The sequence below is a fragment of the Ctenocephalides felis genome, unplaced genomic scaffold (genome assembly GCF_003426905.1).
Source record: "Ctenocephalides felis isolate EL2017-DRISC unplaced genomic scaffold, ASM342690v1 CF-g0.4_SCAFFOLD_01170, whole genome shotgun sequence".
In the NCBI taxonomy this organism is placed as follows: Eukaryota; Metazoa; Arthropoda; class Insecta; order Siphonaptera; family Pulicidae; genus Ctenocephalides; species Ctenocephalides felis.
In genome coordinates this window covers 55,111,343-55,136,095 of record NW_020537324.1, presented here as the reverse complement: position 1 = coordinate 55,136,095, position 24,753 = coordinate 55,111,343, and the positions used below count along the sequence as shown (strand labels likewise).

Genomic DNA, 24,753 nt, shown 5'->3' with positions numbered 1-24,753 from the left:
AACATTAAGTATTTTAATGCAATAATGTCGATTTTATATTTATGATTTACTTGAGAATAGCCCTAGATATGTTGAAACTGGAGCTTTTAAGAGCGTTTGCAGCCGGTCAATTTGGATTCACGCGTTTTCGGAACATCAAATAAACAGCTTTGTGTATTTTTGTTCCAGTCGATATAAAAATTTAGTGTGCACGCATCTTAGGAAATGACGTGCAAAGGTTTTGGCATAAATCTCTTATCGCTCTCTATTTTTCCCTAGCTATTGCTAGGAATGGATATTCATCTTGCATTACTATTTTTAGTAATAATAATTTTTAAATATATATGAAAGTTGTAGTTCGTCTGCAGGTTCATTTCGCTTAAGACTTTTTGTTATTGTTTAAAATTCAAACAATACTTTTTATAATATAAACTCTCCCTATCTAATCCATTAATTGCCTTAAATTTAAATTCAAGTTTTTAGGTTAGACGAATATTTTAATCGATAATTTTTTAAAATCACGAAATAACTCACATATGTTACGAAAGTGTCGTCATCGTGAACCAAAATCTATATTTAATTTAAATTTGTATAATGCTTTCATATTTCTGGTACACACATATGTAGCCGCATCATCATATAGGGTAGAGCGGGGCCTAATGGTCTACGAGTAAAAAGGTCCACCACCGAGATCTCAAAAACCTGTAAAGTTAAGACTTTATTAACAACAATATTTGAAAGTAGAGGGCAAAAGACGTACAACTAGTCATCACCTTGCTTCTTACGACGTTACTCTCTGGAGGAAAACGGCAATGTTGGAAAATCCAAAACAAAAGTATTGTCTTTTGTTGTCATTTGTTTTGGTTGTGAGCACTGTCGTTGGTTTTCTAGACTTCAATGTAATTTTTAAGTATACGTCATTTAATTGTTTCATAAGATGTATTGTTAATTTTAAGTTAGATTCAACCGTTTTTTATATAACCTCTATAAAAGCTTCACACGTGGGTGAGGTATAAAGGACTAACTAAACTTTTACCCTGACAAAAGTGTAAACAATGAAAAATAGTAAATAAAAAAGTAAACTAAGTTAAAAATAGAAATTTTGCGTTAAAAAGAGAGATAGTTGTTCTAACTCTGCTTATGAATATTTTTGACGAATTACCAGATCAAGGTTGTTTACAGTATTATCTATTTGAAAAATGCACCGATGAAATTTTGCATTGGTTGAATAATGTAGCTATTATTTTGTAAAATCTCTTAAAAATTAATATGAGACATTGGACCTGTTTGCCCTCTGGCTGACCCAATTTACCCCGCCGAAGGGGTAAATAGAAACAAATTTTTGAACAAACGCATTTCTACAATGATGAATTATCTGGGTGTTTTACTAAACATAGTCAGATAGTTGTTTGTTTGATATGTGCTATTTGTTGTGATATAATTGGTTTGGTTTTCACAATATAATTGCTCAAAGTCAAGTTGAATCTTTGTGACCCGCTCTACTCTATATTCGAATTTATACAAGATTTAATATTCACATTTGTCTATTTCGATATTTTGATCAAAAACTTCTAACAGCATATAATATTAATAATTCATTTATTTTATTGCAAAATCACGATCTATAAATGATTTCACTTATATAGTAAATTAAATAAGTGCTCATATATTCTAGATAAAATCATTTAGCGATTTGATATTTCACAATTAAAAATATAGAAATTAGAGCTCGCAAATGAAACGCACCGTTTAGTGCATATTTTATAAATGCATATAAATAATTGAGTTATTAATTAAGAATTTCTAAGAATTATTATACAAAATACTTTTCCTGGCAAAAATATTTTTCGATCATTTCTCGCCACTGTGCACTTGATTTGGTATGTTGAAAGCTGTTATTGGTACAATGCACGCATTTCATATCATCTTAATATTCTCGACTTAATCACTTCGCTGAACTGTATAAATATTTGTATTGTATATTTCTATAAATCTTATTATTAATTTGCTATGTTATTGGTAATTTGTTCTTATCAATTTTATGATAGTTTGCGATTTCTATTAATAATACAAACAAAAATACAGAGCGATGTTGACAAACGCTAGCTATTGTTTTGTAAAAGAATTATGTTGGGAAGACACGCTGTGAAATAAAATGATTTAGTGAATAAGTAATGTAGCAACTTTTCTACAGGGTTTTCCAAATCAATAAAGATATATGTATATATATATATATATATATATATATATATATATATATCTCCAAAGCGATGGAGATTCACCTTGTTAAAAGTGTGATAATGATATAATTAGGAAATTAATTGAATGTGGATAATGATATAACTAGGAAATATTGTTATAGTATACATAGTATATAATTATAACTAAACTAGTGGTGCATGGCATCGTGCCTTAAGGCTAGACCTGCTTTTCCAAAAATTGCATTAGTTCTTCATTTCGTCGATGCCATTAAAATGTTTTTTGAATCATTAAAATTGGACGCTTTGTTCTCTCCAAAATTTAATCACAATTTTTTTACACTTTTTGCCCCGTATCTTCGAAATAGGACTGAACCTATCTTTGCCAAAACCTAATCAGCAAGTCTCCTTATCAATAGAAATCGAATGTTTTTTGAATTATTCAAATTGGTTGATCCGTGTTGTCGAAATCGTCGACGAAAAATCGTATCCGCTTATACATGCACACACACATTCATTTTTTTCTAAGGTATGCCAAAATGTTCAGAAACCTATATATTAAAATTTTTATTTTCGATTTTTTTGCCCTTACCCAACGGGAAGTTAATAATTAGGTTTACAATCGTGTTATTAACTTTTAAAAGTCAACATCATAGGGAAGTTGAAACATATATATCTCAAAAAATCTTTTATTTATAAAATTCAACTACTTGAAATCTTTTATGAAAATAACACTCATTTTTATAAAAAAAACTTTTATAAATGCATTATTAGTTATGTACTTTTTCTTACAACTTTTACTTCATTAGTGCATGAAATCCTACATTTATAGGACATTTATAAATCCTGCAATTTTAAAATCTTGTAGTATTCTTTTTGGGTTTCAGTCATGGAGACATAAAATGAGTTTGTGAAAATCCAGCAATTTCTTATAGTTATATAAGGATAATAGTAGGGAAGTGTGGTGGTCGAAAATTTATCATATGGTGAGCATTCGTAGAAAGCACTTTCACACCACTAATTCCAATTTTAAGTTTTTTATGTGACCTGCTAAATATTAGTTATGATTGAGCTATGAACAGTTAATTCTCTATAAACAATATATCAGTAATTTGGCATTTTCTGTTGAAAGTAAACTTGGTAAATAACTCATCCAAGTCTTGCGTGTAACTGACAATATTAAGCAATTGAAGCATATCAATAAATTGACGGCATTTCTTTTGTATAAAATTTGAATTGTTACAAAATAATCCAATCACTGTGTGGTAGGTGCTACATTTTACATTTTTTGTTGATGTTTTTTTATTCAAATATTAAACTACTTAATATTTAATTTATACAAATTTCATGGTCTTATAGAAAATTATCAAATACATATTTTTAGATAATTTACTCATTGATTACCATGTGTTTTGAAGGTGAAATCCCATTACCCTGGCGTTTTCTTGAACAACAGGTATAATTAGCTCTCTGGAGTATACAATCGCGTTTGTCAACATTATTATTCTGATATCGCAATTAGAAATCGTCGCCAAAAGAATTGCGTGACTCCATCGTATCGTATACGCCAATTCTGTATTTTTTTGTCAATGATCCTTTTCAATTGTTCAGAATGATCCCATAATCATGGATATGTCTGACAGTATTAAATATCCACAATAAAATTTCAAATTTAATTTTGACGAATTTGGGAGATGCTATTTTCAAAGCTTGGTGTAATTATATGGTGTCATTTAACTTTCCCTGATATTTATGTTTTTGGACTGGTTCTATTGTTTCAATATTATTTTTAAATATTTTTATATCTGGCATTATTTGTTTTTTCTTATATGCATAAAATGGACGTACCAAATTTTCAGACATTGGAATATTTTTTATTAGTATGCTTGTATATAAATGCGTAATTTATCCTTACAAAGCAATAAAACCACTTGAATCGCGTTAACGGTGGTAACATACCTTAAACCTTGGTTCAAAATGTATAGAGATTAATAGCTTTTATTTTAACTAAAATTTATATGATTGTTTATTTCAGAATTTAAATAAAGTATAAGATTGCATTCTTGTTTCATGGATTTAATTTAATATTCATGCCATTGCATAATGCTATTGCAAGGAAGTAGTTGATTACTGACTTTTCCAACATAGATCAGGAATGAATAATGTGATCACACTAAACATCATTTCTAGTAAATAATTAATTACTTTGTTTTCAATGAGGTCGCCGTGAGTTGAATTCCATGTCTCAAATAGTAAAGATAAGATATAATGTAATGCTATTTGCTAAATGGACTCGTATTTTCTCTTCTAACGCATCTGTCATTCTATTTATATTAAGTTGCTTTTATTGCCAATAAATATGTTACTATTAAAAAGCATGTAAATCAATCGAATAATAGAAATGCATCAATGCTATTTGTTTGATTCAAGCTTTCATCATGCTTGAGTAATCTAAATCTATCAAACTACTTTCGGTTGTAAATAATTTTTAATTACAGTTTATTTATGTTTACTGATTTTTCCGTGGTTTACTGGTTAGAGGTGTGAAACTTCAGTCAGAGGTCTCACGATCAGGTTCCATACCCGTCTCGGGTCTGATGTCAGGCAGTATTGGTATCGGTTTTAACTTTAAATATGTTCGAAATGGCATTTTTTTCAACATTTTTTAATTGGATCTTTGAAATCGACCTGTCTTTCCACAAATTTAACCAATTTTTCATTTCATCGAAACAAGGGAAATGTTTTTCATTCAAATGGGACGCTAAGTTCTTTCAAAAACTCAATTGCCATTTTTGTCACATTTTGCTCGCCTTTGCCTAAAACTAATCAGCAGGTCTTCCCATCAATGCCAATCGAATTTCTTTTAAAACATTCAAATTCAGGTTGATCCGCGTTATTTCAAAATTGTGGACGAAAATGTATATCCGGACATACATACATACATACGTACTAGAGATGGGCTTATCATATCCGAAGCCGGATCGACTCGGATTTGACTCCGCTTCAGGGAGGAGTTATATCCGCTTAACAACTCCACGACTCCGACCACTTTGAAACCGAAATACTCGACACAAATGTGTTCTATAGTGCGTTGTCTATGCATCTAAGGATTTGTCAAATCCCATTTAATTTTTTAAAATGAAAATTTATGAATAAAATAAAATTAAAAATTATCAATAAAATAATTTTTCTAAAAAATTCACAAATAAATGACAAGTTGTAAAATTTTTCGGTCGACCACATGATCGACTCAATGACTCGTAATTTTAACAGTGCTGACCAAAGTAAAAACGCAAAACTTGAGAATCAAATTTAATTTAATTATTGTCTTTTGATGAAAAAATAATTGATTTTTTGGATTAATTTTATATAAAAATAATGAAGTTAACTTTGTAATAAAAGCAAAACATTTATCATAAAATATTTTTACCAAATAATAATACTTCTGCTTTCTAATTTTTTCTTCTGCTATTTCCATTCGAGAATTAATATTATATCGGGTAGTTCGATCAGCATATTATTACTTTTAAACAATTATATAATTGTGTAAAAGTAAAAATTTAATACTCTATATTTTTTATGCCTAAATACTGTGGACGTCACTGATATATTTTGCACTCTAAAGTATTGTTATTTCAGGCTATGGAAAAACCAGATTAAATGTATTTTTCGGTATGTATATTCCTGATTGCCGTCATTCACTGCCAAAGATTGTCGTCATTAGAAATATGACCCCTTACTATTCAATAAATTATATATCGGAGCTATTCACACTTAAACACAATTTCATTGTTCTGTATCTTTTAAGTAATATTTTTGTATTTTTGGAAAAAAAACGTATACCTAAAAGGTCATAAAACCGCCTGTGAGACGAGAAAGCGACAGCTTCCTTCTCAAAGCAAAAATGCAGTAACAGATTTAGTACCAGTTTAGGGAAGTCGGATATGATAAATCCGACGAGGCAACTCCACTTGGATTCACTCCGAGGGAGAAGTTATATCGGAGTGATAACTCCGGAGTGAGTTACCCATCTCTAATACATACTATACACACAGATATACATCCATTTTTTTAGGTATGCCAAAATGTATAGGAGACTCTAAAACGTAAAAATATGCAAAAAAATTCATTTCTGATTTTTTTTCATTACTGCAACTTATCCTCTGGGAAGTTAAAAATTATGTTTACTAATGATAAATAATATCCGTCTGCTATATTTATAGATATCTATAAATTATACTGATTATAGTCAACGATTAATGAAATATTATTAATTAAATGTGAAATAGAGCAATGGTAAATATAAAATAATTTATAATTTGATCTAAAACTTCTAATAAAATCATGTTTGATATAATTACGTGGGAAGCATTATTTTGAAAAAATTAAATATTTAAAATTGTAGTAATGAATAAATATAAGGGTGTTCTTTGATAAAATTATTAATAGAGATGTATGCCAAGACAGTGAATACAGAACAATAAAATGTGCCTTTGATAACTAAATCTAATACATGTTGTGTAAATCATATAAAAGTTGATAAAATCTGAAATAACACTGGAAAGAAATGTGATATTAGATGGATTACTACATGCATGACATTCTCATCTAAATTCCTGGTCAACAACGAAGTGCCTTTTCCGCAATTCTAAATCACTGGTTATGTCGCCGTCTTTGTGCCGCATGACCTCTTGCGATACACTTTACGATGGTTCGTCGTGGGCAGCCGGCGAACGCGGAAGAAGGGCGCGCGGTCGGGCTGATACGCTCCCGCCGCGCGTTTCCGAGCCCAATGCGTCCAAAATTTCACGGGTACCAGATCTTGGTTTACGAAACCCACCAGTACCTGCTGCTACACATACGATGAAATGCGGCTCTTCGCACAGCAATGCGTGGCTATGTTTGAGGTCGCAATTCGCTAATGGACTTATCACCAGGAAACTTCGACGTTGGGGTTCGACTGGTTCTTGGGTAGGGCTGTTGAAGTATTCAAGCAAACAAAGATTATCATTATAAGAAAAAACACTTTCTACTGACAACGAGTTACTGCTCTATTCTATTAAATATTTTTGAACAAAGTCATATACATGTTATGCACCAAAGTTAAATGTAAAATCTATGGTTTTACAGTGGCATTTGTATAGTGTTTATTGTATTTATTTGTGTTCAGATTATTTCATTAAGGCCATAATATTGTGCCAAAGCTTATATGATTTTTAGACTTATTTTGAATTAATAATAAAATTATATTAAATTAAGGGGTGTTTTGTTCTAGAGACATTACGCGATTTTTGAAAAGTTCTAAAAGGCTGTAAAAAAACAAACAATATTTTTACTGTATTTGTTTGCAAGTTATTGATTAATGTTTTAAGATTATAAAGAAGATGTAAAAATTCTCATAAATTTTTAATTCTCGAGAGTGTTGAAGTAAGGGATCTCTAAATGTTAGCATCTGATCATATCACTAGTTTTAGCGCTCCAAATAATCTGAAATATCAAGATATTATTAATCTAGAATAATGTCGCCATTGTATGAACTACGGACAAGTTATAAAAATATTTTTTCACAAAATAGCAACTGTCATAAAATATTTTTTTACAACTTTTTTTGATGTTCTAGATTTGTTTTTAAATGTTAAAAAACCAAATTTGTAGATGAGCGTAGTGCATTGTATCATAGGAATCGTATTGAAATAGATAGTTTCGAGAAAAAAGTATTTAAATTTTTGCGGCGGAAAGAAACAGATCAGGATTATCGTCGTCAAACAGCTATTTCTCCGAAAAGAATTTAAATTTTACATATTCTTGAACTGTTAAGGGGGTATTCTAGTATAGAGCGATGAATTTTAGGTCATTTTTAAAGTGTCGTAAAAGAAAGCAATGAATGTTTTTACTATCCATTTTTTACCACTTGTTTATTAATATTAATAAAATGCAAAACAAAAATTAAAAAGTTGAAAATTGTAAAAACTGGCTGCTGATGAAATGGGTGGGTGGTCTCAAAAAATTGGCACCTCAGTCTTGACATCATTACTATCAAAAAGATTATTAATCTACAATGATGTCGCAATCGCCCGAACTAGCGATGAGAAATTTTTTTTACAAATTGGCGACTGTTTGAAAAATTGTTTTTTTACTGTTATTTTGAGTTTCTCGAATTTTTTAAAAATAGTAAAAATTGGAATTGGGGATAATCCTAGTTCGGGCTATAGATAGGTCTATAAACAAGACTCTCTGAACATTTCAAGTAAATCGGTCGATTAAAACTCGAGAAATCGTGTCAACAGTACTGAAAAAGTCTGTTCTGAGAAAAACGCATTTAAAGTTTTGCGGAAAGCCAAACCAGTATGGAGACCGAGTCTGTAAAATGCCTATATCCTCGAAAATAATTCAAATTTTCCAAAACCATCTCGTACCCATATTCTTAGATAGTTAAACTTTGAAGATGTGAAATAAAAAAAATCGATTTTTTTGAATTTCTACACTAGAATACCCCCTTAAACTTTGAAAATATCAAAAAAACAAAATTGTTTATTTTTTAATTTGAGACCAAAATAAATGTAAATATAAGTTTTTTAAAAATTTATGTAATTATTTTGGAACCATGGCAAAAGTTTGCCAAACGTCTAAATCTTAATAAATAAATTAAATTAATATTTTGTGAATTTAATTATGATTGACTAAAATAAATATTTTTCCTTTCAGACGCCCGAATCGTTCCCACCACTCGAGTTGAGTTCTGCCTCTGTTGACGTAGCAGCAGATTACACAAAGCGGAGACATGTGCTACGATTCGCAGCACCAGGAGCAGAGCTGCTGCTGCAGGCGGAAGGGCCGGCTGATATGCGGCACTGGTTACGAGCGATGCACGATGCTGGTGCGAAAGTTAGCGCTGTAAGTACTCATCATAATAATGCGAAAATGAAATTTAATAATATTAATTATGCCATACTTAATTTTCATTTTTCATTGAATAATAAGTTGCTTTTGCAACTACTACAAAGTTGTTGTATACTTAGGAGTTCTTTCAGTTTTAGAGAATAATATCCTAAGTTTATTTATTGTGTATACATATTCAGAATGCACAGTGCGTTATTCGTGATTTCTTCTCATTTTAAAACTTAGCTCGAGAAAGATATATGCATGTTACTACTTAGTTTATCACTTCTCAAACATGTTTGATTACGGCAATTGAGCATCTAGAAAGTAAAAAACTGATGTTGACTAATTGTTTGATAATACCATAAAATAGAAACCTAAGAACTGAAACGGAAAATGATATATGTATTCTATGCGTTATACAATTATTCCAACAACAGCATTTTCACAAATTTTTTGCAATAATAATATTGATACTTAAAATATCATTTAGTTGCAGTTCAGATTTTTACTAAATATATAATGAGTAGTACGAGTACTGCACTATTTAGTTGCATGGGTGTAATGGTTCAGCTCACGGACTCGTATCAAAGGATAACCTGACGTCGTGCAGTAGCGATGTCCATTTTCGCTTGAAAAAGCAGATCAAAAATATGTTTCCAATTGAAAATTGCCCATCTCGGGCACTGCGGTGCGAAATGACAATGGGAAATCTTTCACGCTATTGTAATAATAATATTATATCTACTATAATATTGGTCAAGATTTTTTCAGGGCTTTTTCTATTTAACTCGGGACCTTTCGTGGTAGGACTGGTAGGGGATACAATTGTATGAGTATAAATACCTGTAACTTATAATAGTAAGGGAGACTAGCAAAAGTAACGAGGGAAAGAGGTTATAGAGTGAAGATCAATATATATCATAAACTAAATAGTGGTTTTATTCACATATCTTATGGTGATGGAATATTTATAATTTACAGTCCACTCAATATCAAATTAATCATTGTGATCCTCACCAAATATATTGTAAGTTCTGTGAGTACTACCGATTATTATATGTATAATTGTACGTGTACTTGTGACTATGTATGCACATATATTCATCTATTCCATTATGCATATGAGTTTGTATGAATGTATGCTTAGGTATTGCATTTGGAATTTTATCAATACACATTGAAGTGATGCACAATAACAGGTAAAATTTCTGTTAATAAATCTTCAAAATAATAAACAAATGTTGCAGGTTTTATAATGATTATAATTGTTCTGTGAATGAAGTCACTATACGGTCACTCGATTTACTTATCTTATCATTTTACTATAAATCTGAATTTACTCTATGATAAGTACTAATTACCAATAAATGGAATGAATTCTTCATAGAACTTCAAACTTAAAACAGCAATGGAATAATTTCTTACTAGATTGCTCATTCATTCCTGTTTAATTTTATTGGGTATTATGAGCAAATATATTCACAAGAGTCGATGAATTAGAATAAGAGGATAATTTTATATAAAACCAATGTATTATTTTGAAATACATAATTTCTATCAAAAACTTATACTTCTGTTTATATCAATTAAATTTGATTTCGCACAATATTCTTATGGGAATGTTTATTCTAAATGGCGCTTTCGCTAGTCGTTTTAATACTCAGGTACTGCAAGAATAAACATTTCAATGATTTATTTTATATTTTGAAAACTTTTTATAACAACGATTATTTTTAGATTGCATATCTATATTGCTGCATATCTTGCGAATTTTACAGATAACATATCCGATAGAGATAAACACGTAGTCTTCATTTTTAATTATTCAATGATAACATCCTTTAACGTTTGATAGCGAATTGGCTAATGTTTTTGTAAGTATTAGTCGCAATATACAATCTTTAAATTCAGAATGGCATAACTTTCATAATTTCGTATTTTTGTTATCAGTGCGAGCCATTTTTACAATGTATGTTTTAAATTGCGCATTAATTTTAATGAAAAATGAAATTTTAATGAGAAGTGTTGAATTTTGATTCAAATATGGTTGAATTTACCCAGACACCAGAGTTGAGAGATGCTTATTACAGTTATGAAGAAATAGCAATTATTTTTGGCACATTTATATGGAGGCAATTTTCTAAGGAATATGATAAAGGCTCACATGAAGTATGTTTAAGTTTATATTTTGTAAGAACAGCAGTTGAAAACAAATATATATACATACATGCTTTTTAACTACATATAATTATGGTTTTAACTAGTAAATATTTCGATGCGAATGAAAAAAGTGGAATAAGTTTAAGAGATTAAGGATTAGCATATACGTATACACTTTTAGATAATAAGAATATCTTAAGTGGCATAAAGTGTTAATTACAAGATCAATGGACTCATATTTGTAATATTTCTAATATCACATCTCTTGATAATATTAGTGTTAGTGTGGTTAATATTTAGAACAAATAACAACAATTACAATATACGTTGCAGAGCACAGAAGGTCTCGATGAGGTTGGAACTGAAGGAAGTGGTTCGCAGCAGGCCGAACCGCAAACAGCTCCTGCTTCGACATCAGTCCCTCATAAACCATCAAGAAAATTCCCACAGTTCAGAAGTCGCTCGCCGACTGGTAAGTAAACAAATATAAATGCGTGAATATGATATAATTGATTTTGTAACTCATGTAAATACAATATTAACTTCTAAATAGTTACATATATATATATATATATATATATATGTTTAATTTGAGTTTAATAATCGGGCGTAACATCAATAAAAATAGTATGAGTTTTTTTAAAAATTTATTTATTTAAAATCCATACGTTTCGGCTAGCATCTTAGCCATCATTCAGTGGTAATCAAGTTAACTATAAAAATTGAAACTAAATAAATTATATGAAAGGAAATTTTGTGGAAAAACAATAATAATAATAATAGTAATAAAACACTTACAATTTTGTATCCTAATATAGCATATGAAACCATTATTAATCCATGGTATGAGTATGTGCACATTGATAAGATATATATTTTTTAACACAAACATCACAAATGGTAAAACACACTAATAATCATGATAACTTAACAAGTTGTCGAAACTATGTATTTACTCTTTGGAGTTTAGGATAGAAATGTCACATTTTTCTCAAAGCAGTTTTTAGCATGTGTTGATATTTTTTGGAAAATTTAAAAGGCGATGGGATTTTGTTATTTTTTAAGGAATTTTGACACGCTATTAAGAAACCACGTGTTCGTTTCGATAAGGGCCGTATTGTCATTGCGTTTATTTATGACTCTGTCGTTATGTAATTGTAAAAACAACCCCTCAGCGAATCTTCTTTTAATTGTATTCTCTTCAAAATGTAAAATTTTAGGGTTAAAAAAATCGATATTATGATTTAAATTTTTAATATGCTCAGTTAACATTGTTTTAAATTGCTTAGGATTTTTTGAATTATTTTTGTGTTGATTAAGGCGTTTACTCAGGTTTTGGCTAGTTTCTCCAATATAAAAGAGTTCGCAATTAGAGCAATTAATTTGATATACTAAATTCCTGAGGCGGTCAAAATTGAACTTAGATTTCATTTGTGTAAAAGTTGAACTAAGGGTTGCATCACAATTACATACCAACAGAATGCCACATTGTTGAAATAGTTTTTTCCACGAGAAATATAAATCTTTTACGTACGGTAGGCAAATGACACCAGTATATGATTCTAAGTCTAAGCGGTTTTTATGGTCTGTGAGGTCTTTTTGTTTGTTAAAAATGTAACTGCGTCTGTTATTTATGACCGAGTTGATTATGTTCGTAGGATATGAGTTGTTTTTCAGTGTGTTTATAACCAGGTCAATGTTCGTGTCCCAGAAGTTTTTGTCAGATAGTAATATGGCGTGGTCTGTTAAATTTATTATTGTCGCAATTTTCATTTTAAGAGGGTGGTATGAGTGGTAATTTATGTATCGTCCGGAGCTAGTTGGTTTCTGGTACCAGTTAGTAATTAGTCGGTGGTCATTTGTACGTATGAGTCTGATGTCTAGAAAGCTAGCTTAGCTTTCTAGACATCAGACTCATACGTACAAATGACCACCGACTAATTACTAACTGGTACCAGAAACCAACTAGCTCCGGACGATACATAAATTACCACTCATACCACCCTCTTAAAATGAAAATTGCGACAATAATAAATTTAACAGACCACGCCATATTACTATCTGACAAAAACTTCTGGGACACGAACATTGACCTGGTTATAAACACACTGAAAAACAACTCATATCCTACGAACATAATCAACTCGGTCATAAATAACAGACGCAGTTACATTTTTAACAAACAAAAAGACCTCACAGACCATAAAAACCGCTTAGACTTAGAATCATATACTGGTGTCATTTGCCTACCGTACGTAAAAGATTTATATTTCTCGTGGAAAAAACTATTTCAACAATGTGGCATTCTGTTGGTATGTAATTGTGATGCAACCCTTAGTTCAACTTTTACACAAATGAAATCTAAGTTCAATTTTGACCGCCTCAGGAATTTAGTATATCAAATTAATTGCTCTAATTGCGAACTCTTTTATATTGGAGAAACTAGCCAAAACCTGAGTAAACGCCTTAATCAACACAAAAATAATTCAAAAAATCCTAAGCAATTTAAAACAATGTTAACTGAGCATATTAAAAATTTAAATCATAATATCGATTTTTTTAACCCTAAAATTTTACATTTTGAAGAGAATACAATTAAAAGAAGATTCGCTGAGGGGTTGTTTTTACAATTACATAACGACAGAGTCATAAATAAACGCAATGACAATACGGCCCTTATCGAAACGAACACGTGGTTTCTTAATAGCGTGTCAAAATTCCTTAAAAAATAACAAAATCCCATCGCCTTTTAAATTTTCCAAAAAATATCAACACATGCTAAAAACTGCTTTGAGAAAAATGTGACATTTCTATCCTAAACTCCAAAGAGTAAATACATAGTTTCGACAACTTGTTAAGTTATCATGATTATTAGTGTGTTTTACCATTTGTGATGTTTGTGTTAAAAAATATATATCTTATCAATGTGCACATACTCATACCATGGATTAATAATGGTTTCATATGCTATATTAGGATACAAAATTGTAAGTGTTTTATTACTATTATTATTATTATTGTTTTTCCACAAAATTTCCTTTCATATAATTTATTTAGTTTCAATTTTTATAGTTAACTTGATTACCACTGAATGATGGCTAAGATGCTAGCCGAAACGTATGGATTTTAAATAAATAAATTTTTAAAAAAACTCATACTATTTTTATTGATGTTACGCCCGATTATTAAACTCAAATTAAACATATATATCAACATCAAATTCAAGACTATTCAAAAATATATATATATATATATATATATATATATATATATATATATATATATTAAGGGTGTATTTGCTTTAGTTTAGGCAATTATTTTATGCCGTTTTGAAGGCCCTAAAAAAGCATACAATATTTTTATCATATTTTTTTTATAATTTATTAATCAATGTTTTGAGAAAATAATAAAAATTAAAAATAGTCATAGAAATTTAATTCTAAAAGGTGATGAATTGGGGGGAGGGGCAATTGACATCTGACTATGCCCATATATTTTTGCAATGATTTTTAGCTCTCCAAATAATCTGAAGAAATATATATATATATATATATATATATATATATATATATATGTTATTATTCTAGATCTATAATAATGTCGTAATTGTATGAGCTATGTACAAATTTTTCAAACTTTATTTACATTGTCGATTTTTTTAAATGTACTAAAAATCTGAATTTGGGAATGAGCATAGTTCAAACTGAAGAGAAGTCTATAAAGAAGACTCTGTAAAAATTTCAAGTAAATCGGTCCAGTAGAAGTTGAGAAATCGTGGGTATCGTATCGAGAAAGACAGTTTCGAGAAAAATGTGTTTGAAGTCGTGCGTAGGAACGAAACAGATGAGAATTATGGTGCTCAAACTAAGAAAATGGTGCCATATCTAAGAAAATAATTTGAATTTTGAAAAATCCTCTTATACACATATTCTTGAACAGTTAAACATTGAAAATGTGCGGAAAAAATAAATCGATTTTTTGAAAACTTCACACCAGAAAGTCTGGTCCAGAAAAACCCTTAAAAAATAATAAAAGAAAGTGTGTTCGCTGTCATATTGTTCATATGATAATACATTATTTAAAACCAAACGAAAAATGAAAATTAATTACAAAGAAATCAAATCGATAATAATGATAGTAATAAAAAATTGTAAATATAAAATATAATTATAATAAGTATTATTAATTATTATTTAATAATATATTATATACGCATATATTTTTTCATGAAACAAATGAATTTTTCTCTGTAGGTCAATCTCCTGTAAACAAAACGCGTAAAGCAACTTTGCCCGCAAACTCTTTAATTGAGCAGCCATCCAATAATCAACAACAGCAACCTCAAGCAAACCAGCTGCCGCAACCAGTGCCCCAGCAGCAACAAACGCAAGGGGGCAGCCCAAAAAGTAAAACATGGAAAGGACGAGTCGCCCGCCAATTGAGACGAATGCAGGGAGCAGCCGTGGGAGGCTCAGGTGGCCAAAGTCCTACATCACCAGGGCCAGACAGTGGACGGTGCATAGGCGTGCCTATTGAGCTCTGTCCACCTGTAAGTTATTGTAATCAATAGTAATATTTTTTTCTGAAATAAACTAAGTTCTGAAACTAGGTAATAGGTACTAGGTTTTAAACTAGGTAATGAATAAAATATATCATTTTTCAACAGAGTGCTGATAACCCATTTGTTCCTCGTCTGGTCGATTTCTGCACGAGCGTCGTAGAAGCTCGAGGATTAGACGTCATGGGTATTTATCGTGTGCCCGGCAACACAGCAGCCGTTCAGGCACTCACAAACATGGCCAGTAGAGGGCTTACTGAAGAGGATATGCAGGTAAGTCATAAAAAAAACTTTAAATATATTTGATCAATAGTATTCCAATGATCTAAATAGGGTAGTCAACCTATTTTGTTTCGAAATTAATCACTTTGGTGATTTCTTTTATTAGGATCCTCGATGGAACGACGTCAACGTAATAAGTTCGTTGCTGAAATCATTCTTCAGGAGACTGCCCGATTCGTTGCTAACCGCTAATTTGTATCCATTACTGATAGCAGCGGATAAATCGGTTGGACAAACTGAACGTTTGGTATCTTTGCGGTTGCTGCTACGCAAACTGCCTCCACATCATTATGAAACCCTGCGCCATTTAATGCTACATTTGAGGAGAGTGGTTTGCAATAGTTCTGTTAACAAAATGGAAGCCCGCAATTTGGCTATTGTTTTTGGACCAACGCTAGTTAAGGCGAATGAAGACAGCTTAGCCACAATGGTTAATGACATGAGTCACCAGTGCCGAATAGTTGAAAGTGTACTCAATTATGTAAGTTTCATTAACAATCTAATTTTGATGTAAAGATGATTCTGGGAGATTCTAGTTGACAGTAAAAAACTAATTAATTTATTTGGACAAACAAGTTTAGAATCACAAACAAATATTATAACTCTAATTACCTGTTTAATTATAATTGGTAATATTTTTCTAAATGATTTTCTTATTTTTCCAGGTTGATTGGTTTTTCAGCCCTCCAGAAAGCAACGAACTTCCTGAATTAATTCCTGAAGTGACAACTGATGCGCCTGTTACGCAAACGCCACCTGCAAAAACTTTGCTATTAGAAAATGTTACAAAAGTAGAAGGTAATGAAATTAATTAAAAATCTTACAAAATTCTCATAAAATATGTGCATTTACAATAATGTATTTAGTTTATTTTATTTTGTTTTATTGGGTATCAAAGATGATACCCTGACGTTTCAATATTTAATTCACAATCAGAATGATAAAAGCTCAAGCAAGGGGTGACACAATGGATGTCGTCCATAGATGACACCCGTACACACAGGTAGTTATGCGGTTGTCGTCTATAGGCGACATTCTTACACACGTGAGGTGTATGTGTATGTGAAAGAAGGCTTATAGTCTAATGTGCGTGAATTTTTCAATTTATAAATTATGATATCACGTTATTTTTTTAGCTGCGGCCAAGAAACGGCAGAAAGTTTTAGGCAGGACAAAGACAGCGCCAATACCAAGCGTCCACACGGAAAATCAATCTTTTGGCGAAATGAGCGTAAGCGGCGATGGAAAAATTCAACGAAGCGACGACCTGAATAGTTTCAGAGAAATTTCAAATTCTGAAAGATTGAACTCTGCTTGTTCGTTGACCAGGGTGACAACGACAAGTACTCATAGCTCATCTAGTCACAGCAGCAGTACATATCACGAGGAAAGCAACAGCTTAATTCAGGTTTGTTTGAAATAATAACATGCAAAAAATATCTATTCTTAGTATCTAAAACTGATCTCAGATACAATTGAATTTAATATTTATTTTAACAATATGATATTTTGTTGGGTAAGATGCATTGCTTTCTTATATTGCAACTGCATGTGCAGAAGTCTTCAAGGTCGTGATTAACTATAACAATTTATTAAAAGTTGATTGGTCGAACTTACCCCAGTGGTAATTACCCGACTTCATTTATTCAATATGAATGCAAGCAAGTATTAATCATGATCATTACCTGATTGCATTCATATTAGATAAATGAAGTACATATATGTTGTATGTAAGGAAAATTTCAAATTATTTATTATTTAATTGTGGTAAGTGCGAAATAAGTAAAAGTACAAATAAATTCATAATTTATATCAATTACAGAATATACAATTTGTTGGTGAACAGTATTTCTATGATTTGCAATTATTCGAAAATATTTGAATATTTATTTTTATATATAGGACAGTGTGACGAATTTGTCGCACGACTTTCTGGCGATGCCTTGTTGCTCGATTACTACTATAGTCTGACATTTTGTCGGGTAAGATACATTGCGTTCTTATATTGCATTTGCACGAAGCTGAATTACAAATACCTTTAAGAAAAATTTAAACATAATTAATTTTTTAACTTCTAAGTTGCACCAGTCATTGCAATACTGTTCCTAAATTGTTATTTTGTAATTTTTTGTTAACTTTTGAATGTTAATATAAATTCAATTATTTGATCATATTACACTTAATGCAGAACAGTTTTTCATGGCACACTGATGATAAATACCCACCTTGAAGCAAGTTTAAATGTTTGGCATGTTCACAATATTTAATGGTATCAAAGTGTATTCACAAATTAATGCACCAATTATTATATATTTATCTACATATACAATGTTTTCGTGTACCATAGTAATAGCCATAGATAAACAAGTATAAATGGTAATAGCATTATGGGTTCAGTTTTTATTTAAGTAGTAAATCTACTCCTTTTTACTAAATAACAAAATCTAAATAAACTTGTAGAACTTCTTTCTTTATTTTTAAGCTATACAATTTCGTATGAGCTACCGAGAAGAAAGGAAAATTTTAAAGAAAATTGATTATTACTCATTTCTTATTAATAAGGGTTCAAAATATATTTTGGCGGTTAACAATTAAAAATTCAATAACATACTCTTGTATAAAGTATTAGCAAGTGCAGTCAAAAAAAAATAGTATAGTAAAATGTACATTAAATATATTTTTTTCCTAAGTTCATTTATATGTACATACAATTGATAAGTTTTTTTATAGTTATTTATAAGTATATCTACATATATGTATAATTAGATATTAATTGCACATATACCTGTATTTTACCTCATTTACTGAAGATTTGCCTGAATAATTACAAGACCTTTTAAACATAAAGATATATATATATATATTTTATTTCTGTAATTTATCATATGAGAGGTGAATGATTTAATAATTATGATTTAAAAATATAAGTAATATCAAATTATTTTTTTATTTCAGGATGATAAATCTCAAGACAGTACGGAAAACAGGAAGAGTTTGGAGTTGAATAGTGGATGTAAGTACCCCAATAATGACTATATAATTATCTATAGTGGAGCGAGGGACTATTTTTATTGCATATAATTCTTTTTATTTTAAATCGATTTTAATAATTGCCTAATTATTCATTTATCATATGCACGAAGTAAAAATAAACGAACTTAATGAATTTTAGACGTCAGATACTAGATCAAATAGGGCTGATATGAAAGTGATGCGAAAAGAAATAATATAAATTATGAAATTATTCAATTTAGATTTTATTTTCTAAATACATATATAGTGCTAGAAATAGGGCTTTATACCGCATTTCCATTTATTATGTCTATTTGTCCGCCCTAAGGGTCTATTTTCTTATCCTTTTATTTATGCTTTCATTCTGAAAAGGTTGAACTTTATTGAAAATCTTATTGTTTTTTATTTAGAAAATTATTATATAATAGTTCAAATTTAAAACCGTTATTTTATTAATGCTACAGTTATAGTAAGTAGCACCAATGAAACTACCTTATCAAAATTGATTGCAAATTTTTAATGCATTTCAGAAATTTTAAATTGTTTATTCAATAAGTTTAATCATGGTTCATTTATTAACCGGTTATTTAACTGGTTCAAAATCATTTACAAGTTTCTCATTTGTCTATCATATACACGTTTTTCTGTTTTATTTCATACATACCTTATATATATATATATATATATATATATATATATATATATTATATATATATATATATATATTGCTTTTTATTAAATAAAATAATAATAATAAAATTAGGAATAAAAATCATTAACTTCGAATTTTTTTTAATCCAGATAAATACATAGTATTTTTACTGACTTCGAAAACACAACATCGCATTTGTAAAATACAAATAATTGATATCATTGTGGTTTCTTAAATGTTGATTTTTATCGATCATCATTAGGTACCGTCATGAATCAGATACCTATAAGGCCACCACGCAAAAGGCCCTAAAATCGAAGGTACCATATTCGTTTGCACAGAACTTAGACGTTGACTAATGAAAACTTCATACTTTTTCACCGACTAACCAAAGCTAATTTTCCCATTAACGCTATATTAATTTGTTTAAATTAATTCCTGATTGCGAGATTTCTGCTTTGAGATTTGTTACATTTATCAAAAATGTGACGCTATTTTTTCAGACTTGAACGCATCATCAATGTTTTATAAGCATTCTTTTAATAATTAATTAAGCATTAAATATTTGCTGGTTTGCATAAATACTGTATCTGATTCTAATAATTTGTGCATTAATTTATGTTTATTTACTATCTCGTCTTTTTGTTAGCTTTATGGCGTAAATCTGGATATAGCTTGATATAATAACTTATAAATTTAATATTTACTGATAATAGTTTTGGTGTTTTTATATTAATAAATTTATTATTTTAACTTTATATGTTAACCTGTAAATTTTGTGTGACTTGATCTTATTATAGTTGGCATCTAAATTTTCGTTTATATTTTTTTGATTGTAGATGAAAAAACATTACGCATATTCAACAAATATAAGACATAAAAATATTTTAATTTAAGGGACTGAGAATATATAACGGTTTCTCAGTCACCTCATATTGTTATAATTTTTGTAGAAACCTATGTTATGTAATTAGTATAGATATTCGTGTCATTACGCACGTTGGTGTGATTCGAACTTATAACTATTTCTTAATTCCTTTAGGTTCTGATATGGTGTCCGACATTCAGTCAACATTCGATCGCCTCTTAAACTCGCCGACATGTTTAAATCCACTTTCTGGTCCTGATAACATACCTTACGCAGATGAAAGTCCAGAAAAACCTCACGGCTCACCGAGCCGACTTCGTGATCCTAGTTGGCATAGACGTTTCAGAAGCTCCTCCCATGGGCAGCATAATCAGCAACCTTTAAATACCTCTCTCATCTATGACCAGGAACATATAGATCACCCAAATCAAAATAAAATTCATGATCGTGATATCGTAGACTATGCTTCTACAAGTTCGACCATCTCCAGCCAACAATCCTGCCACAGTGTCAGCACCCAAAGTTGTGAGAGCAATGATACTATGGATAGCTTAAGATCAGATCAATCAGACTTAAAAGAAAATGATGATCATCAAAATTTACACGACGTATCCTCACAAAGCATATCAGGATCGGAATCTGCAACCAGTACTAATAAAAGCAAAGATTATAAAAACGTTTACACAGGGAATTTTTTATTAAAATCTCAAAGCAACTCTATGATACCTGTGAATGTGGTCAAGCCCTTAAATACTAACAATACTACTTCTGACGCTAATACTTTATCATATAATGTTTCTAAGCAATCTACGGTCCAAGAGAACATATCAAATCAGGACAGACCAACCGAAGGACCAGAATCTAACATAAATCTTAATATAACTTCAAATCAAGCGGGCACTTCTTTAACTTTAACATCTGAAGGATTATACAATGATAAATCTACAACAGTTTCAGTTAAGCCAGGGTCTTTATTTCGTTCAGAAAGTTTGAACAAACATGATAGAACTCAATCACCCATAAACAAACTAAAAAGATCAGAGAGTCTTAATAAAAAGGATGATATAAAACTAAAGCGATCAGAAAGCCTTTCCAAGTCTGAAAAGACTCAAACCAATTATAAAACCAGAGAAATGACACTTTCTAGTAAAAATTGTGGTAAAAAAGATACTAAATTGAAGAGAAAGAATGGTAGTCAAAATAGAAGTATAAAACGTAGACATACTGTTGGAGGAACTAAGGACTATGTAACTTCTCAAGAATCAGAAGCTAGAAAAGAACAGGTGCGAACTAGTTCTCCTGACTTAAATTTAGGAACTTGCGCCCGTGACAGTTTTTTACTGGAAGTACGAATGAGAACTCCAAGTAACATGATTGCAGAAATTCGAGTAAGTCATAACTTCCTCGAGTCACATATATAAACACATTCTGTCTGCAAATCTAAATACTTTCTCTTTTCGAATGAAGAGTATTAAATAAAGGGTTTCATAAATATTTTTTGTGTCAATGTGATATCATCGTGTATATTTAAATGTAAGAGAACGTAATATAGCTTATGAAAACACAAAACACCAAACCATTGTTAACAATTTTTGAAAACATGTCAATTATTTATTGTTGCTTAAATGTAATTGCTAAATATTATGCATATCTTTCTAACATCGGAACCAAGTTTAGAAATCTATTAATAACATTAACTTATATTTATGTTTTGTTCATATACATATTTTTATTATTTCAACTAATGAAAATATTTTATATAAATATTAGGTATAAAAACCATGAAATCAGATTATGTTAAGTGAATGAAAATGATTTTAAATTTGTGATATTTTTTTTCTTAAAATTTATGTAATATTAATGAATGTATTCAAGGTAAATGCTTGGGAAATAAAAGCATATGATGCTTTTTTACTGGATTTCACATAGAAAACTATCCAGCATTTAAATTTACAAATACACGTTAGGAAACACCAAATATTCATACATGTAATAAAAAAGTTACATTTTATGAACTAAGATTATATTTAAATTATTAATCACAGAATATTTGTAGAGTGTTTGGAGATGTATAAATTCAAGTATTCAATTATATATAATTGTAAAATTTTATTTAAGACTTTAAAATGAATTGATTGCAAGTCTATATGTAATAAATTTGAATCACGCTTTAGTTAGTATGAATGGGTTATGGCTAATTATAAGTGGTTGAATTAAAGGAAACCTGAAAATAAGTGGTTAACCAAGATTACATTAGTTTGTCAGTAGACTTGCCTGTATTAAAAGTTCACTAATTGTAAATATATTTTTGATGTTTTATTAAATATTTATTTTCAATACTACATGTACTTCCAATCTTATACATCATAGCCATACATAGGTCCTTCCATATACGCTTTATCCATATCTCTAGAATTTCGACGCACTCTCCTGCCTATTGGTTCTAAATCTGCATAGCATTTTGGAAATACTCGTTCTACAGCATCTATTGCTTGATCTCGAGTTACATTTCGTACGGCTAATACTGAGTTCAGAGCTTTTGTTTTCACACAGTTCTAAATAAACAATAAATTTCGAATGTAATATTTTTATGGCCACTCTCATACGAGATTTTATTTATTACCTGATGAGCTTCTTTTACATTAAATATTGAGGCATCTCCTTGGCCCCATGCACTCAAGAACGAGCAGTGAGTTAAGTTAGCAGCCCTGATTTCTGTACAGGCTAAATGATCAATGTTCTTAAAGTCAAGTTCATTTCGACAAAAATCAAACATATGTATCATTTCATGTGTTAGGACACCTTGGACCATTCCTTGTGATCTAGCCACATTCTGACAAATAACTATCTACACTGACAAAGAAAACAATACATTAGGCAAAATAACATAATAATAATGCAACAAACACTTCTGCAAGTGAAGGAATCTTATTTATATTCATATGGAGTAAAGTTGACACTGACCATGAAAGATAACAGAAAAATGTGAATATGCCATATTCACTTTAATTTATGGACTCAGTTAAAATGCTTTCATTGAAACTAAAACTAATAAATTTAGTGAAAGCATTGTACTGAAGTCATTGTCAGAAAATGACTGCATTTGATAATTATTTTGCTTTTATAGAACATCCCAGAGCCATTGGAATTTTTTAGTTTCGACTAACAGCAATTTTATATCATGTTCCCAAATTATGAAATATATGCTTATATAAATGAATGAACTAAAAAATTTAAATTTCACCTGATTCAATTCCGGATCATAACCCCCACTTACAGAAATATCACAAACTTCACACGATATATGTCTTCGGATATCCATCTCACTATTTTATTGAGATCATTATTATCAAAAAAATAATCAATTTTTAAAATTAAATTACAAAAAGCAACTCACCAGCCGGAACTTTTCAATGCACCCATCATTAATTTTACGATAGGACCTTAAAAAAATAGGTTTCTGTTCTATTATTGAATATGACATTTATTGTAAAGTATTTTTTCTTACTTTTCTTAATACAAGCAAAAACATTTTTTTCACATTTTAATTTATCTGTACTTTCTCTTCCTTCGATCCGAGTATAATTTTTTCAAACTAGGTGAATATTTTTGGCCTCTACGTTCAGGGTATAAATCGTATCCCATTCTTTCTGTTCTCTGTACTTGAAGAACTGTTTGTATTTTCTGCATCCGCAAACATTTTATAGATTCTGGAATAATTTTATAATGGTGACATGATATCATAGATAAGAAAATTTGCAAGATATTATGCAAATGTAATGGACGCCAAAAAAATGTTAGTAGTTTTAGTTATCTTTTTACATTCATTAATAATTGAACAATTATATAATATAACCTATAATTCATGACATGTATATTAGCGGCAAGGGTTATAAAATAAGATTATCTTAAGAAGTAACATATAAACGAAGTATATATACCTTTCCAATAAAACTAATAGAATATAATAATGAGCGTATTCAACCCTGTTAAATTTATATTGAAAATTGTTATAAATTTAACCAAACTGTTTAACTTGCTAAATCTATTTTAAACTTAATACACCGTCGTAAGATAATTTATATTATATTCGTCTAATCATAATTCTAAATAATTTAAATAATATGTCTAATAAGATATTGTCAAAAATAAAATTCAAATG

General features: G+C 29.9%; 2 protein-coding genes across 2 annotated transcripts; one reads left to right on the top strand and one right to left on the bottom strand.

Annotated features, from left to right (window-relative positions):
* Window positions 1-6,839: 6,839 nt before the first annotated feature.
* On the top strand, window positions 6,840-22,254 carry LOC113367421 (rho GTPase-activating protein 21-like). The gene is made up of 10 exons (XM_026609030.1): window positions 6,840-7,148; window positions 8,883-9,071; window positions 11,553-11,691; window positions 15,473-15,768; window positions 15,886-16,050; window positions 16,166-16,540; window positions 16,725-16,857; window positions 17,196-17,467; window positions 19,015-19,072; window positions 20,766-22,254. The coding sequence occupies exons 1-10, from the start codon at window positions 6,840-6,842 to the stop codon at window positions 22,010-22,012; spliced, it is 3,183 nt and encodes a 1,060-aa protein (XP_026464815.1). The 3' UTR covers window positions 22,013-22,254.
* Window positions 22,255-22,884: 630 nt separating this feature from the next.
* LOC113367966 (mitochondrial inner membrane protease ATP23 homolog) lies at window positions 22,885-24,236 on the bottom strand. Its single transcript, XM_026609534.1, is given in 6 exon segments — window positions 22,885-23,146; window positions 23,215-23,439; window positions 23,836-23,917; window positions 23,989-24,034; window positions 24,100-24,160; window positions 24,162-24,236. Coding segments are annotated over 6 exon segments (687 nt in total). The 3' UTR covers window positions 22,885-22,948.
* Between the last annotated feature and the right edge of the window lie 517 nt (window positions 24,237-24,753).